The sequence below is a fragment of the Misgurnus anguillicaudatus genome, chromosome 19 (assembly GCF_027580225.2).
Source record: "Misgurnus anguillicaudatus chromosome 19, ASM2758022v2, whole genome shotgun sequence".
NCBI lineage: Eukaryota > Metazoa > Chordata > Actinopteri > Cypriniformes > Cobitidae > Misgurnus > Misgurnus anguillicaudatus.
The window spans coordinates 27,092,758-27,111,706 of record NC_073355.2 but is presented as its reverse complement, the minus strand read 5'-3'; the positions used below and the strand labels follow the sequence as shown (position 1 = coordinate 27,111,706).

Here is an 18,949-nt window from a genome sequence, read left to right as displayed (position 1 = left end):
CACATTTCCTGTATTTTCTGGATGTATTCTATTAAAGAGACTGAGAAGCAATTATATATGATCACTATAACATTGCAAAAACAACACATCTAATTGTGGCATGGTGGCATAAGACTTTTGCACAGTACTGTATATCAATTCAGTCATTTATATAGATCAGTGGGTTCAGTAGATGAGTAAAATTGTCTCATGAATGATTTTTTTCATTGTTTGATTAATATTAGATACAGACAGTCTAAGTACAGGGCATGGATCCAAAATTTTGCTTACATTTACTTAAAACTGAGTATTTTTACGAGAAAAATCACTGCATTTTTTAGTTTTGAGTAAATATGTCAGTTCACACGCAAACATGAACTCAAGTATAAGTAAAAAATTATTCGCCTTATAAAGCTCACTTGTGATTGGGTATATGTTACTTAAAGGGAAATTCCGCCCTAAAACGGAATTTAGGGTGTTTTTTCGTTGATAACGAGTCAAACTTTCATTTAAAAGCATATTTATGACTGAAGAGCAACATTTAAGATATTTAAGATGTTCGTTTTCTGGTAAACTGGCCTTTGAATGGAAGTGAATAGGGCATGTCGCATGAGCGCACAAAATCTCTATTTTTACAACACTAAGAAGGCTCGACACAACGTGATACTTTACTCGAAGTATCACGTGGGTCTCTACACATGAACGCGAGCATTGAGAACATTGTTTGTGTACACAGATTTTAGTAAAAGCGAAAAGTTTGGAACAACTTACCGTGCTGTTAAACTGCGTCCCGCCGCCATCTTGCCAGTCATGAGCAATCGATCTCAGAATGCGACATAAGGAGGAAGGAGAGTAAAGATGGATAGCTCCTAAAGCATAGTTCCATATAAATGCACGGATAATTTGTTGTTTTGTCTCAAGTGAAAAACAATATTGACCCTGTAGTTGAAAAAGTAGCGTCCTATGGAGTCCATTCAATCGCATTCTGAAATCGATTGCTCATGACTGGCAATATGGCGGCGGGACGCAGTTTAACAGCACGGTAAGTTGTTCCAAACTTTTCGCTTTTACTAAAATCTGTGTACACAAACAATGTTCTCAATGCTCGCGTTCATGTGTAGAGACCCACGTGATACTTCGAGTAAAGTATCACGTTGTGTCGAGCCTTCTTAGTGTTGTTAAAATAGAGATTTTGTGCACTCATGCGACATGCCCTATTCACTCCCATTCAAAGGCCAGTTTACCAGAAAACGAACATCTTAAATATCTTAAATGTTGCTCTTCAGTCATAAATATGCTTTTAAATGAAAGTTTGACTCGTTAACAACGAAAAAACACCCTAAATTCCGTTTTAGGGCGGAATTTCCCTTTAACTCAAATCTAAATAACAAATAAAAACATTGGCGGGAATGGTGGTGGCCAGTTGAAAAGTGAGGCGGAGGGGGTTATGTTCTGCGTATTCTACGCTTATGTATACAAGTAATGTAGATGGCATAGTACAAATAATTTTAATTTAGGAGACTTGATTTACAGACCTTGGGACTTCAGCAAAGCTTGAAACATTGTTGTGATATCTTATGAGTAGACACATTTGAGATTACTTAAGAATCTTTATCATTATGAGGAATAGCTTAGGAACAAGAAACTTAAGAAAAAGTCTGACTTTATTATTATTGCTGTGTTAGGAGAACAAATTGAGATGCCTTTGAGGTCCCATTTGTGTTTTTTTCCTATGGGTCACCTTGTATCCTCACTCCCTCATTCTTTTCTATATCCTGTCTTTGCTTTATCTGACTGGGCTATTTGCTGTGTTTAGACGTGCCTGACCCACCTGAGAATGTGAAATGCACTGGAGTTGGAGAGGACACTGCCTCTATCCTGTGGGATCCACCCAAATTTGATGGCGGAGCTCCAGTGAAAGGTATAACCTCATCATTTTTATTTGCTTATATTGACGTGCAGTTTTCTATACTTTACCAGAATACTTTTTATATGCATTCATTAATATTATACAAGTTGTGCATTCTCTTCTCATATGTATGGGACTTACATTTAATTGTAATTTCAGGTTACCTGATGGAGAGAAAAAAGAAGGGTTCTTCCAGATGGACTAAGCTGAACTTTGACATTTATGAATCCACAACATACGAGGCTAAGAAGATGCTTGAAGGCGTACTGTATGAAATGAGGGTGTTTGCTGTTAATGGTATTGGTGTCTCCCAGCCAAGCGCAGTCTCCAAACCCTTCATGCCTATTGGTTGGTTCCAATTTGTTTTTCTTCATCAAACTGTTTGGCACAGCCTTTACTCATTTCTCAACAAACCTATCTACACCAGCATGCTTTCTGCTTGTTTTCCTGCTCCATCCTATTGCTACAACCAGTGAACCGACACGCCTGGTTGTGGACGATGTCACAGATGGTTCCTGCCTTCTGAAATGGCTTCCTCCTGAGAGGATTGGAGCCGGTGGGATAGATGGATACATCATTGAATATTGTCTTGAGGGAGGTGAGAGATTATAGCTGTAGACCTGAGTAAGAACGGCTTCATCGTTGCACATCACAAATTGTGCCATTTCAGTCTGCATGTCAATACAGTGAAGTCATTTTTGATTGATCTTTGATATGTTAACACATCTTCCTGGTTTGGCCCTTTTTCTTTGCTCCTGGTGGGACTCACAGGCACTGAGTGGGTGCAGGCCAACGAGACCCCTGTTGAGAAGAATAGTTACAGGGTCAAAGGCCTGCCTGTGGGAGAAAAGATGCTGTTCAGGGTGACAGCTGTAAATATTGCTGGTCGTAGCCCTCCAGCTGTAACGCAGCAAGCTGTCACCATCCGGGAGATTGTTGGTAAGGCTCGAAGACTTAACTCACATGCATACACACAAACATACATCTCCAAAGGATGTACTGTATGTGGATTGCTTAAGTATGAACTAAAAACAATGCTTTAACAATTTATCAATTTCTCTTCATCCTTTCTTACTCTGTCTTGTGCTGCTTGCTCTCAGAACGGCCTAAAATCCGTGTTCCCCGGCAACTTAGAACTAAGTACATGAAAAGAGTGGGCGAGAAGGTCAACCTAGTTATTCCCTTTCAGGTCAGTAATGGAAAAACATTCATCAAAGTTTTATTTTAAGATTTCACATTGATTTTAATCTTTAACATGGCCTTAGTCAGTATTTACGATATGAGGGTTATATTTTATCAAAATGCTCTACATTATGTAGGATGATTGGGGAAAAAAAAATATATATATATATATATATAAGCAAATAAATGACTTCACAGACAGGGTTGCTCATATATGGCCTTATGGACACCATCTATCCTGATATCAACCAAGCTAATTCTCTCCTTTGTTCTCAGGGGAAACCACGTCCGATAGTTACTTGGCTTAAAGATGGGGCACCTCTAGATCCAAAGATGGTGAATATCCGCACATCTGATACGGACACCATACTATTCATCAGGCAGTCAGTTAGAGAACATTCTGGACAGTACACGCTGTCCGTGCAGATTGAGAACATGGAGGACAAAGCCACGATTGAGATCCAGATAGTAGGTTAGTATGACCACTGGGATTAGGTTAATTATGGGGGACTGTTTCTAAATTTGCAAGTTTGCATAAGATTCTGCACATTCATTAACATTACAGACGACATGAAATTTACGAGTTTGCATTAACATGTAATTAAATATGAAATAAAGCATGTTTGGTGTGCTGTCCAAGGGGAAGGCTCCGAGCTCGGAATATTAGCCTGGACCCAGAGTACTTCCCCTTCCTTAAAGGGATAGTTCACCATAAAATGAAATAATGTCACTCACCCTCATGTCGTTCCAAACTTGTAAGACATCGCTTCATCTTTAAAACACAGTTTAAAATGTTTTATATTTAGTCCGAGAGCTTGTTGACCCTTCATTGAAAATCTATGTACGATATACTGTCCATGTCCAGAAAGGTAATAAAAACATCATCAAAGTAGGCCATGTGACATCAGTGGGTCAGTTAGAATGTGTTGAAGCATCGAAAATACATTTTGGTCCAAAAATAACAAAGATTACGACTTTGTTCAGCATTGTCTTCTCTTCCGCGTCTGTTGTGGAGCGCGTGCGCGAGACTGGAGTCACATGACTGCAGATGACGTGTTATCCTCAGACATGTTTGCAAAGTTTTTTTTTCAAACTTACAGCGTGCGTCTCCCTCAGATTGTAAACGAACCAGGCGTACAAAAAAAAACAGCTGGGGCGCACCAGATAACACGTCAGCCGTGTCGTACGTCATCCGCATCACTGCAGCCACGTGACTTTAGTCTTAGAATTTAAATAGGATTTAAATTCACAGTTGAAAAGGTTTGCTTCTCTTTGAAGTTAAATGCGAGTCAGGTTAATTTTGTTACCACTGTAAACTGTTTGAGGATCACTTACAAAAGTTATGCTTTATCTGCTCAATTTTAACTTCTAAACTGTCATGAAGGCTTCACATTAAACACTTACTCTCACCAAAACCGAAGGTGTCATAGGTCTGTATGATTGCAAGGATTATTCTGTGGGGTGTTGTTTGGATTATTCCGTGTGTTGAACGGGATTAGAATAGGATTAGAGGACACTCACTCTGTGTTCCCGCTGGGAGGTAAACTAATGAGAGTGCAAAACCCTTCAGATGAGCCAGACAGCCATTTAGTCACAGTTTGCTGCCAGCATCCCAGCAGCCTGCCCAGGATTATTGCCAAACGCTCCCAGCCGCAAACTCTCTCTCTCTCTCTCTCTCTCTCTGTCTCTCTCTGTCTTTTCCTTTTCTTTTGAGCTTGAGCTCACTTACCCTACCTCTACTTCTCTATGCGTTCTAATCATTTTATCCCACTCTTTCATCTTTATCATTCGTTCACTTGCTTGCTTGTAGCCACTTCTCAGATTAGCACACATTAACTAGTCTCTTGGCTAAGATTATCGGTGTCAAGCTCTAGAGTACTACTTACCATCATTTTTTTCTTTGTCCTCTTCACACACATACACTTGAAGACAAGCCTGGACCACCGATGAATGTTACCGTAACTGATGTTTGGGGCTGCAATGCTACTTTAGAATGGAAGCCACCGAAAGACAATGGCAACAGTGACATCACTGGGTACACCATTCAAAAGGCTGACCTGAAAACTAAGGTAGACCTATACCAACAACAGTGATTTAATGTTGTGTTTCTTTTCTATATATGAACTAGCCTATGTATAGCCAGATGTATGTGGTCACTCCTTCTTTCCATTGGAGATAAATCTCGATCAGACAGCGGCATTTTATCTGTGCCTCTTTCTTTTGGGGAGGCTGTTTTATTTGTGCACAAAACAAGGTCCATAAAAGAAATGATTTAAGAGTCCGCTGTGAAAGAAATTGACTGGGCGGCACAAAGCCCAGACATGAACCCCACTGAATGCCTTTGGGATGAATTAGAACACTGACTGCGAGCCAGACCCGGTCACCCAACAACAGTGCTTGACCTCATCGATGCTCTTGTGTATGAATGCGAGGCAATCCCTGCAGCCACATATCAACATATACTTTAGTAGAAGGTCCTTCCATATGCGGTGGAAGCTGTTTTAGCACATATGGATCTGTTGTTTGGGTGTCCACATACACTTGGGCATATAATGTATATTCTCTTCTCAGTTTGTATCAGTGGTATTTCATTTGCATGGCTGTTTTAAAGCATTATAAAATATAATTTTTATTCTTAGTTACTCACTCATTTCAGGAATGGTTCACGGTTTACGAGCACAATCGGAGACCGGGTTGCACCGTGTCTGATCTGGTGATGGGGAACGAGTACACGTTCCGTGTGTTTAGCGAGAACATCTGTGGCCTGAGTGAGGATGCTGGCATCAGCAAAAACACAGCTGACATCACTAAATCAGGTACACTGTAAAAATGATATAATTTCAATATATATTTTTATGTTTCTTTAAATGGGGGGTGTGCGTGATTTTTGAAACACTTTGAAAAAGTGAGTCGGTCCGTATACCAATACACACTTGTAGCCAATCAGCAGTAAGGGGCGTGTCTACTAACCGCCATCGTTGCGTATGTTTGGGGCGGGTCTATCAACAGAAGGTCCAGATTATATTGGGGTAGGGGCGTGTTTGTTTAGGTGATTTCAAATGACAACATTGGGTTTCAGAGATCATGCACCCCGCCTTTAAATTAAGAAATTAAGTTGAACAATTCAACTTGTTTTTTTTATTTATGTTAATTTATCACACATTAAAAACTTAAAAAATTAGGTTGAGTTGACTTGCATAGTTGTTTAAACTTGCTGCATGTTTTTTTACAGTGTATAATCCATTTCTTGTCTTGTACTCATAGGTCTTAAACATAATCGAAACCCCTACCAGGAGAAAGATATGAACAGCTCACCCAAGTTTATCACACCTCTCCTGGACAGGTGTGTTATTGCCGGTTACAATGCTGCCATCAGCTGTGCAGTCCGTGGTTTCCCCAAAGTACGTCTGCGTTTGTGTAACGCGTAACCATGATCTCATTCACACTTACAGATCTTTTAAGCAACTTTACATTGCTCTTTCTTTCTCTGTGTCATTTTCGTTTGCTCTCTTGCCAGCCAAAGATTATATGGATGAAAAATAAGATGATTATTGGGGACGACCCAAAGTTTATCATGCAGAATAACCAGGGCGTTCTGACTTTAAACATCCGTAAGCCAAGCTTGTTTGATGGGGGGAGATATTCATGCAGAGCTGTCAATGACCTCGGAGTGGATGAGGTGGAGTGCAAGCTGGAGGTTCGAGGTATTGTCAAAAACAATGCAAAGTTCATCATCTCCAGAGTACAAGCCATAGCATGATATTAATGTGCTATTCAGTTTCAAATCGATTGTGATCTTTCATTTTTTTATTCTTGTGAATTGCACTTGTTTTATATTCACAAATAACATTTTATATTTGATCTTTTTTGTTTTAGTTTTGACAGATAAGACAGAGGAGGCAAAGAAGTAAATGCAAAACCCAGAGAGACACTGAAGATGTCTGTAAAGTAATGATATGGGCTTCAAGAGTGTATCAGGAAAGCAATGGAAATTACAGTTATTTATTTAGAATAAAATTCTGTCGTCATGTTGGGTTTATTTTTTTGCTTTTCTAACTTGAATCCTTGCATAAAGTACTATGGTTGGTACCACAGTACATCGATGGTGTGAGAGGCTTATGTTACTAAAAGATTAACATTTTAGGGGCGGTTTCCCGGACAGGGTTTAGGTTAATCCAGGACTAGGTCTTATTAATATTAGGTCATTTAAAGGGGCCATGGCACAAGACTTTTTTAAGATGTCAAATAAATCTTTTGTGTCCCCAGAGCACATATGTGAGGTTTTAGCTCAAAATACCATATAGATAACTTATTATAACATGTTAAATTGACACTTTGTTGGTGTGTGCAAAAATGTGCCGTTTTGGGTGTGTCCTTTAAAATGCAAATGAGCTGATGAAGTGCAAACACTGAACACAATGATGGTGGTTTGTTGAAATTGAAACTCAATTGTGCTTTGAATTATTTTTCTTTCTTTCTTTTTCTCTGCACTAAATGACAGTGCTCTGATTGGATAGTGCAGATAAAGGGGGCAGTATTATTCTAAAAAGAGCTCCTTATGACATCATAAATAGGGCCAAATTTTAACGACCTGTTTTTGTATGTGCTTGTTGAGAATGGTTTACCAAAACTAAGTTAATGGGTTGATCTTTTTCACATTTTCTATATTGATAGAAGCCCTTGCGACCCAATTATAGCACTTAAACATGGAAAAAGTCTCATTTTTGTGCCATGGCCCCTTTAAGAAGTTTTTACAAACATACCTTACAAAAAACACTACAGGTGTGCATCTTAAGACAAAACAATGCCAACGAAATATGTTAAAATTACAAAGGACAAGGTGTTTTTAAATTAAAGCAGCTCACACATGCATTTTAGTCTGGGACTAGGATAAGCCCTGTCCGGGAAACTGGCTCTTAATGTACTGTAATTGGAGTTTAAATGGTACTATGGTATAAACAACTGATAAAATGGTGTTTTAGTACTTTTTGTCTTAGTGAAGTTAGTATATAGTATATGGTAGTATAGCAGCCTAAATAACATGCATTTTTGGGGGTGGGGTGGGGGGATCAAATCAAATAAAAGCTCAAAAACTGAATTCGTACATTATTTTACTATAATTACACACATGAAAAAAATTACGCATTGTAATGTACTATTTACAGTAGTAAACTGAAAATTGTCACTGTAGTATATTATAAACGTTGTTAATGTATATGTAATATATTACTACAGGGAATTGATAAACTGTAGTATACTTTAATAATTACTATGGTGTGGTCAAAAACTTTACTTAAGAGTCTTACAGCACTAAAATAAATACTAAACACACAAGTTACTAAATTTGTTACTAAACTAATACTAAAGTTACTAAAACCATTTTATGTGGGTAGCCACAGCATCAAACAAAGTAGACTTGTAGGCTACTATTCACTTGTTCATTGTTTTGTGTACAATATTATATTTTATTTTACATGTACACGTCTGTGTGCTTATAAACATGCTAGCTGAGTCAGAAGGCGAGTTAGAGAATCAGGGTCTCATTAGCATAACACACTCGAGGCTCATTTACGCGCGCATCAACACTGCCCCAATTAGCGCGCTCCCGCGTCATTACTGAGCAAACGAATTACAGCTAATTTACACAGCCATAAAACAAACACAGCACCGCGGCTCCGCTGGGACAAGTGTCACCGGCTTCGGTTAACTCTATCAGGGACCATGCTGCTGTATCCCTCATGCAAGATACGAGGTGAGTGAGAGAGTTCCCTACACCTCTGACCACATTTGTTCGTGTGTAACAGCGTACAAGCTAATAAAAGCTACAAACAAGATTTGTTGACGGTGGAAAAAATACGTCAAAATACGCTATTAAGATGGCTACACGACGAAAGAAACGGGCAAAACTAGTCAAAATAGGAAGCACAAACAAGATACCCACATTGACCACCAGATAGCGCACCTAACCTAACTAATAATAGCTGCAGGACATTCACATATTTAACCTTTATGAGTTTTATTTAGCACCTACTTAAAACTGCAACGATGTAAGGGATTAAGTCATGTGTTTACCTTTGAGGATAAATGTAATCTTCAGCTTCTAGCGCAGTGGTTTGCAGCGTATCCACGTGTAGGCTACTGTAACGTGTGCAACGCAAAAATATAAAACATGCTGTGCATGCCAGACGTTTCTTACACAATAAGGTAAAAAAAAAATTAAAGAAATACACATGTCATTATTATTACCCTTCACCCCTCATTGTTTCTTTTTACTGTTTTACACACAGACACACACATAGTAGGAGAGAGTGGGCGAAAGTAGGCCTACCATTTTCAGAAAAACATAATTTTAAAAGATAATGTTTTAGACTAAGATATATTTTTGCTCTGGTGAATAACTTGCAAGTGTGGTCTATAAATACCAGGTGGAATTTTGTACAAATGTAGAATGACTTTGGTGTAATTCCACTATGAACATACACTATATTGCCAAAAGTTTTGGACACCCTGCCAAATCATTGAATTTAGGTGCTCCAATTACTTCCAGTGAAAGGAACTCTTAATGCTTCATCATACCAAGACATTTTGGACAATTTCATGCTCCCAACTTTGTGGGGATGGCCCCTTCCTGTTCTGACATGACTGCATAAAGACATGGATGAACGAGTTTGGTGTGGAGGAACTTGACTGGCCTGCACAGTCCTGATTTCAACCCAATAAAACATCTTTGGGATGAATTAGAGCGAAGACTACGAGTTTAATATGCAACTGTTTCAAGTCAAAAACTAATTTTTTAAAAACAAATGTTCCCCTTAATGTCCAAAATCACTGAAGTTACAGGGATTTTACACATGAAACAAAAACTAGTACATTACAAAACTAATAGATCTGTGGATTTTAGCTGTTTTCAGTTGACGCTTGATCTTTTATTTTGACCCTCTTTGGTTAAGCCAACCGATCAATTTTTACGTTATTAAAACAGAAAGGCAAGAACTGATATCACAGTTTTGCAAGTAATTAAAAATCTACTTAAATAAGTGACGATTGTATAAACACTTGCCTAGTTTAGGTCGTCTTTTGGCGGACCACTGGGGGGACCACACTTTGAGAATTACTGCTTTAGAAGAATGGTCAATGTTTCCATAAACACACTCTTAAACCTTGTAGAAAGTCTTCCAAGAAGAGTTGAAGCTGTTATAGCTGCAAAGGGTGGGCCAACTCCATATTAAACCCTATGGATTTAGGTTCATGTGCATATAAAGGCAGGGGTCCCAAAAATGTTGGCATTGTAGTGTAAGTTGCACATTGTTACTTTCAACCCCATCAACTTGGACTAAAGTAACACAACTGTAAAAGATAGAAGATCTTGTTTTTATTAAATATACCTGACAATGACCTTGTTAATATGTAACTGCAAACATATTTTATCTGAAAAAAATGATTAAATTACACTTTCATTTTAAATTTCAGTTTTCATCAAATGTTTCAAAAGCACCCGACAGTATAAACTGGAATTGTTGAGAATTTTTTTTTGTGTGAAAACATAAAGGTAATTAAATGGGCATAATTTAAATTCTAACAGTATTGGCAGTGGGACAGAAGTAACAAGTGTTACTTTCATGCCAACAGGAACTTCTGACAATTAAACCCGATTTACTTTTATTATGAAAAACTGAGAATGGAAACTTCAGGATGTTACTCAGGATGTGTAATTAATCTAATTTATCACATTTAATCATACATAAATATCGGCATGTAAATTGAGATGGTTCTCACTGCAGAACACGAGATCCAGGGGGCGGGGTTGGATCTAAAACCAACTCCTCCCACTTCAAATACTATGTTCCACCAAAAATGAACCAGTATATTGGCATTGTTGCAGCCTGCAATTAGTTGCATCCTGTGGTCGCCAACGTTTGCTCATATCAGTTTAAGTCTACGTATGATTAATAATATAGTCGGGAAAGATTCATAATTTAGAAAGTGATGATCACAGTTAGTGTAAGGGGAGGTAAGGGAGACGTACCCCGACAGGGTGATATCACTGAAAGGATATTGCGAGACGCTTGGCTGTACATTATCCCACTTATTAAACATAAAAACACAAATTTATTTGATATCTTTTATTAGCACATTTAAAAAAAACATAAACCATGTTTAGGAAACCCGTTTCCTAATGGCTGTAAGCAAAGACACGGTAAAACAAGTTCAAAGTCCCTAAAAGATAAACATTCAATTTATTAATTTATAAATAACTTGCCATATATATGTTAATAATTATGCATATTTATACTGTATACATTCATAGGTATTAAACTGCATGTGGTAAGATTACTCTTAGTGCCCGAAATGTTTTACTCCAAAACATTATAGCAAAAACACTTACATGTCACCTTAAAGTCACTTCTTTTATTGTAGTCATAAGTGAAGTTTGTTTTTCCGTCAAAAGAATCATGTAATTTAGTTACAACTCAATGCGGAAATGGGAATGCAACAACATGTGTATGACGTGTCTTGTGGTAAAACTGCCGACCAATCAAAATGCAGTGGGAAGAGATCTCTGGATCCAACCCTGCCCCCTGGATGTCATGTTCTACAGTGAGGTGTTACTGTGTAAATTGAGAAATTACCCTCAAACTGAATACAATAAACAGTGCCTTTCATGTTTTTTTCAGGTTGGTCTGTGGTTTAAGGTACAGAAATTGAATTAAGTAATCAAATGTAAAATAATACTGCATACACTGTAAAAAAATATGTAATTTAAAGTTATGTAAACATATGTTTTAAGTTATGTTAAAGGCCCACAATTTTTAAGGCTTGTGATATTGGACAGACCCACTCACGTTTTCTGTAATTTAGTGCATATGTCTGTTCACTTGTCATAGTGCATTCAGTGAAATCCATTCCACTTCCCAATCCTGGTCCTCGGGCACCCCCTCCCAGAAACTTTTAGATGTCTCCTTATTTAACACAACTGTTTTAACTCATCAGCTTGTTAGGGAGACATGAGCCGTTTCTCAATATGCGTTCTTGTCTGTACTTGCGTTCTTGTGGACTTGTGAAACGTCATCAGTCGCGGACCAATTACTGTTCCAATTCAAAGTTCGCATCAAGCCTAAGTTCACATAAAATCCCCGGATGTGTTCTTGATCCGCCCATTTTATCGAGGATGCATTCAGAGGAGACTTGTGTGGACTTATGACAGCGAAGTTTCCCAGAATGCATTTCGCGTCAGAAGTTCGTTCTTCCGAGTCTAAACTTGCAAGTTCGAACTACGAAGGACACAAGTCCGAGTTTGGCGTACTTGGTATTGAGAAACGGCTATGTTTACCATTCTGGAAGGAGGCTGATGAGTCGAATCAGGTGTTTTAAATAAGGAGACATCTAAAACTTTCTGGGAGGGGGTGCCCGAGGACCAGGATTGGGAAACACTGCACTAGAGGAATGCCCAAATAAATTAAACTCCGTTTTGTGTTTTAGCGACAGCCTTAAATTCCACACTGCTGCTTCTTTAAATCCATTCCATTTGGCTCAACAAAACTTTTATGTTATAAAGCAATTGTTTAATTAAAAGGCACCAGAATACAACTAAATGTATACTCCAGTAGATTAAATGGTTTTTTTTTCTGGGGGGACCAACCCACATTTTTGACGCCCATGCTCAGGTAGCATTTATGTCTGAAGCCTTGAGAAGTGGGTTTCTGCACACACCCGCTACACACACACAACTTCTTAAACATCATGTAAGCACTGCATTGAGATCCTTCGTGTCTTGTGCTTAAATAGCTTATTTAAATTGGCAAGGCCTGAAAGAATGTGAAATGATAAACTTTTGTGACGATGCAACACTGATCGGGTGCGTTAAGTGTTAAAAATTGTAATGTTAAATTAACAGCCCTAGTTACAGCATTAAAGGAGCATTTCACTCATAGAAAAATTAATCTTTATTGAAAGTGCGTCATATTTGTAGTCAAAATGTAACATACATTTCGAATTTGGTGCCTATTTGAAAAGGGGTGTTTGTAGTCTCACCCCCTCAACAAAGATATTGGACTTCCTGCTTTCAATGATGCAAAATTATGATTTTTACATCATTGACAGAAGGAAGTGCAACACTGAAATCTGTATTTCTCCTGTCTCAGCGGCAACTGAGGAAATGATGCACGACCATTCAAAAACATGACTGGGGTTCTAACTATACTAAGCTTAATGCAAATGGGTAAAGTGTCCCTTTAAATAACCTGTATTAGTACTGTAACACAAAAAAATAGAGAAACAACTTGTTATTAAAAAAAATACTGCTTCAGATATTTACTTTTCATGCTCGAATAAAGCATTCCGGACCTACCCGCGGGAAACGATCACGAAATAGCGCGATTTCTGGCAGCTCCTTCAAGTGTTGCGTGCTGAACATGCTGTCATAGTTTGAAATGCAAATGTAGCAGGGCTCTGAGAAAATTGCTTTGTTACTTTCGTCCTCCGTTACTTTCGCCCCGGTTCTCCCCTGCTGTAGGCACATGTGATTTAAGTGCCTTTCAATAGGCAAAAAAAATGTCATACTGGACTAATCAAATTTTGTAACTGCACCCTAAAGCGTCCAGAAAACAAGACTTTTCATGGTTACATGTTTATGTTATAAAACCCTTCTACCCATGTTGTTATACAAATTTGTGTCCTCACAAACCACATATTCAAACCTCCACACACAGAGATCTATTGATTTTGTACTCGGCTAATTCTAGTGTGTTTGTAAACACATGTTTGGGGTTTTAATGATGCTACTATTTATTCCCTGTTTCAAATGCTGGCTGGCTTTCGCATTATGGGTAATTTAAGGTTTTACTATGCTTGTTGTGACATTTGGCCACCACAATGTAGACAAAACCTGATCCAAACCCACTAACACAACTCGTGACATTAAAAAATGTGACAAGAAAAGTTCAGCATTGCAGGGCTGTCAAGAGACCCAACGTCCAGCTGTCGTGGTCCTATCAGTGTTCCACTGTTACTCTCCATGCTCCTTTACTCGCTCTTTAGTGACATTCTGTTGCTAAGCGATCTTACTAATTGTACCTGCTGGGACGTCACATTCTCTCCATAAAAATGAAATGGGTAAAGTTGACGTCTTTGCATCTCTTCGCAAGCTCTCTTAACTCCAGAGCACAAGGACTCATGCAAACACTGCTAAAACATGTAAGCAGATAGTCCGCCCCACTCTTTCTCAGCAGGGCCCTTACGCTCTCCATTTCCACGGTGCTCAGGAGGGGTTTAAAGAGAAGTGCTGTAAGCCATTCAATACGCTAAATGAATATCGCTATAGAGAAACTAGCAAACAAGAGGTAGAAAGAGAGCTTTGGCGAGCGAGACAAAATCATAACGGCAGAATGGAGAGAGCTATAATTATGCAAGTAATTATGCATGAATTCCATGAGAGAACAGAGGGAGATTTTTACGCATGTAATTACAGTATAGAAACTTGAGCGACGAGTGGAATGAAACTCTGTAACATTATCCACCTCATAACCTCATGTATGGCAAACAGACACGCACTAGTAGATATTCTTGTATTTTCACAAACCCGGTTGTTTGTAACAGTCTCATGCAGTGGCCCATAGTCAAATACGGACATGTGCAGATTTTCCACATATTTAATAGACGCTGGTGTGCTATATTCTTTCTGCTGTTCTGATCATTAAGGTGCCTGGGTTTGCCTGAATTCATGACCCGCATAATGAGCTTAATGCATCAAGGCGGGTGTATTTATAACATGGGTAGATTTATAATTTTATACTATGGTTAGTAATACAGAATGACTGCTGCATATCATTAATGCTTCTTGTGTCAGTTGCAGCACAATTTTTTGTCTATTCTAGACATATAGTATATTGTTGATATCTGGGTTATAATATTATTGTGATTCATTTAGAGGGACACTCCACTTTTTTTGAAAATAGGCTAATTTTCCAGCTCCCCTAGAGTTAAACATCTGATTTTTACCGTTTTGGAATCCATTCAGCCAATCTCCGGGTATGGCGGAACCACTTTTAGCATAGCTTAGCATAATCCATTGAATCTGATTAGACCATTAGTATCGCACTCATGCAATGATATTACGCAGTGCCCGAAAATAGTCCCCTGCTATTAAAAAGTAACCAAGGGGACTGTTTTCTGGTGCTGCATAATATCATTGCGCCTGCTGCAGCCATGGTACAAACTTGAAATTAAACTTTTACTGTAGTAATGCAGGTCTGTAAATGGCTGTTTAGGTGATGAATATCATTACTTGATATCATTACTTACTATGAATGTGTAAATCTGAGTATAATGTGGGTTTGCTGCTACCCAGTCTCACGAGGTTTTGTGATATAGTCACGTACTTTTTAGATCCTTTTTTCGTGAAATTATCACGAATTTCTGCGTTTTTCGTGATCGTATAACGAATTCCTGTTTTCGTGTGATTATCATGTATTGGTTACTCAACTGCTTTTTTCTATTTCTCTTGCTTTCACTGATAAGTACTGTATCTAGCAGTTACATGGCAATCTATGAGATTTTGAAAATGATCCAATCACATAAGGTCAAAGGCATAAAAAATGACTCCCGCTTACAACGTAAGTGGGAGGGTTTGGGGCACACAGTCCTGCGCCCCAGGGCGGATCCCAAACCAGCCAATTAGAGCTCAGCCTCAGGTCACATGTTTTTATCCTTTTTACTGACCTACATAGACACTCATTAGGGGTGCGCCCCAGACACACAAACATGACACACACAACAAACTCAGTTTTGATTTTTAATTTTTAAAAATAAATGATAACATGACTAACAGTGAAATAGTATAACTAAACGATTTTATTTTGTATTAATTTGCATTATATATTTAACTTTTTTGTAACATGTTTAAGTAGCTTTCTTCTCGGGCCAACTTTGGGGGGGGGGCGGTGCCCCAGCGCCCCTAGTGACCAGCCGCCACTGGTATAGACCCTAGCCATATCTGCCTAGGAAATAGCAAATTTTTATTTTCTGTCTCATTTTTTATTTTTCTTAATACAATACAATGTAACTACAGAAGAGTCAAGTTTTAAATAGGAAAAATTTCCAAACCCTTTGGTCATTTTTGCGCGCACTGCTAATGGTCTAATCAGATTCAATGGATTATGCTAAGCTATAACTGTGATGTTTACTCATTTGTCTTTCATCTTCATTGTGCATTTATATTTTAACTCATTCTACATCTGTGTTTAATGCTACCGTACATTTATGACCCTGTTTGTGAAGTCCAGGGTAAAAGTCTTACAATCTAATCTCTATGAGATTTGAAGAATCAAGTTTGATATCAATTATTGATTACACTTCAAATATTAATATTAAAGATATCAAGGTTATATTTTCACAGAAATACTTTACAGTGTATATAATGATTTTATGTAGAAAACAGTAACTGACAAAAAAAGAAATGACTTTAGCTCGATTTTTAGCACGATTTGGTCACATATTGTTGTCTTGCAAAAGAAAGTGCTCAGTTTCCTTTTCCCATATTCATTCAAGGTTTAGTGATGTGAGGGTAGTGATGCTGTATTGTGAGGTAAAATGTCACAATACTATGATATTTGCCCCCGTGGCCCCCCCCACTCCTAATTGTAGCCATGTGTAAGTTGTTACTTTAAACTTTACAATGCAATTTGTAGATTTAAAACTTGACAGGGCCTGACTTTCTCAAACAGGTGCATCAGCAAATTCAAAATGTTTCACTTGGTTGCCATATGTCTTAGAAATTCTTCATCATATCTATTTTGTGGAGACTGCAGGACTGCACGGTTTTGCACGGTTTGTTTAATTGTCAGTGACACGTCTGCTGTAGGTGTGTGGGCTCATCTGCTATCACAGACTGTTTAAAAAGGCTCTGAGGTCTTTTAATTAAAAGAATTATGCTAATTACAGTTTAGTGGCTGTGGGAGAAAAGGAAAAAACCGTTTATATTGGGATGAGAATGGGTGAGAATAAAACACACACAGGAAGCCTTAGGACAGAGGGTGTGTTGGAAAAATATGTGCAGGTTTTGTGGTCTAGGGTCACATATATTCTTGATAGTCATCCAATGACATACCAATCCCAGATATCCCAAATGGAAGAGATGTTAATGACCTGTCATTCAATAGTGATTTGAAAAATTTTTTAATGATCTTAAATGTCCCTCTGTAAGTTCTCAAACATTAAAGTTATATTGCTATGCATTAAGGATCATCTGCATGTGTTTCCTGGAAACTTGGTCGTAACAGAACAATCAAAAGGGAGCTTTTGATATCTTGAGTATTCAGGAGAAAAGAAAGAGGGAGAGAAATCGTTAAATATTCAATCTGTCTCTGAAAAATGTCTCGCAGTACATACAGGCGAGCCATCCTCATTTTCAGAATGCATCATGCTGGTACTCAGGACCCAATTTAGATCTGCACTCACAGACACAGTGGGGAAACTGTAAAGGTGGGAGTAAGTCACACATATGCAAGTCACGAGTAAGACTCACGTCTTTACCTTTAAGTCTAAAGTCAAGTGTACAAAATCAAGCTAGACAAGTTACTGACTTAGCTCAAGCTAAACTGCACTAAGTCACAGAAACAACAGTTGATAATAGAAGTTGTACTGTTTATTTCCAACCAGGAATTATGAATTATTGTATGCAGAATAAACTTTCTGTTGCTTCTACTTTTCATTAATATTTTTAAACCTAGATGTCATTTATAATTCAGTCAGCTTTGGATAATTTGCATGACAAGGTAGAATTATACAAAAGTCAAATATTTACTATTTATGTTATACCATTAAAATAAGTAATTACAATAGCAGAAAAAAGAGTTCAGTACTGTTTTACATACTATTTACTTGCTTGTGCTGCAAACAAAACCGTAGATATCCTTAAGAATTGATGCTATTAACTTGGCAGACTTTTCAAAACTGGTAACTTTGTATATTTAAGGGTTATTGCAGAAATAAGCAGGTTGATCAGTATCACACTGAAGGACCTTATTTCACAATAACAATTGGCTGCCTGTACATTATCCTGTTTATTACATGGCTATTTACCTCATAAGTAAGGTAAATAACATTAAATATTTATTTGAAATATTTCATTACCTAATTTTTAATGAATGCAGACCTTCCTTGAGGAAAACCCATTTATTTTTAGTTTTAGGATAAGACAAGACATTCAAATGTAATGAACACACTATTTGGTTAATCATTTGTAAATAAAATGTCATATATGATAAAAAAAAAATTCATTTTTGTGTATTATTAAACTGTCCCTCTTATAAGGATTTGCAGCATCCAGGTTACTGTGTGATATTAGTTTTGAGTTTTGTTATGTGGGAATAACAAACGTGCAAATGTTGTGGCTGGCCAATCAGATTCAATCATTCTATTGAGCCGTGTAATAAAAACTGATAAGAAACACTTGTATGTCCGGACCAACCCAGTCTCACGGAGTTGCGTATAAATAGCACGAAGTGTAAAAATCGTGCAATACATACGCCAAATTTCACTTTAGGGTGCATATGATACGCCAGTCCTTCCCATTTACTTAAACGGCGCATCTTTTTTGTCGTTTTATTTATTGGTTTCTCAATTTTTTTGCTATTTTTAACCATTTTCGCTTGGGTTTAGGGTTAGAACAACTTTTTGTTATATAAAAATGACATCCTAACCCAAACCCCAATTCTAACCCCAACTTCAAGCGACCATGGCTTAAATATAGACGAAAACATGGAGAAACCTGTATATTAAATAACCTCCTTATGCAAATCTGAAATCTAACCCTAAACCCAAGCGAAAATGGTTTAAAACCAATACATAAAACAACAAAAAAGATGCGCCATTTAAGTTAAT

General features: G+C 37.8%; 1 protein-coding gene across 2 annotated transcripts in view; it reads left to right on the top strand.

Annotated features, from left to right (window-relative positions):
• Positions 1-8,104, top strand: part of mybpc2a (myosin binding protein Ca) — a 40,789-nt gene extending 32,685 nt beyond the window's left edge. Inside the window, exons 22-32 of one of the 2 annotated variants that reach the window (XM_073857298.1) lie at positions 1,796-1,900; positions 2,048-2,236; positions 2,352-2,486; positions 2,660-2,827; positions 2,989-3,077; positions 3,347-3,542; positions 5,000-5,139; positions 5,727-5,886; positions 6,335-6,471; positions 6,588-6,774; positions 6,947-8,104. In XM_073857298.1, coding sequence (XP_073713399.1) covers positions 1,796-1,900; positions 2,048-2,236; positions 2,352-2,486; positions 2,660-2,827; positions 2,989-3,077; positions 3,347-3,542; positions 5,000-5,139; positions 5,727-5,886; positions 6,335-6,471; positions 6,588-6,774; positions 6,947-6,981 — 1,541 coding nt within the window. In that variant the 3' untranslated portion in view covers positions 6,982-8,104. The remainder of the gene's footprint in view (positions 1-1,795; positions 1,901-2,047; positions 2,237-2,351; positions 2,487-2,659; positions 2,828-2,988; positions 3,078-3,346; positions 3,543-4,999; positions 5,140-5,726; positions 5,887-6,334; positions 6,472-6,587; positions 6,775-6,946) is intronic. The other variant, XM_073857299.1, reaches the window with a different exon arrangement.
• The last annotated feature ends 10,845 nt before the right edge of the window (positions 8,105-18,949 follow it).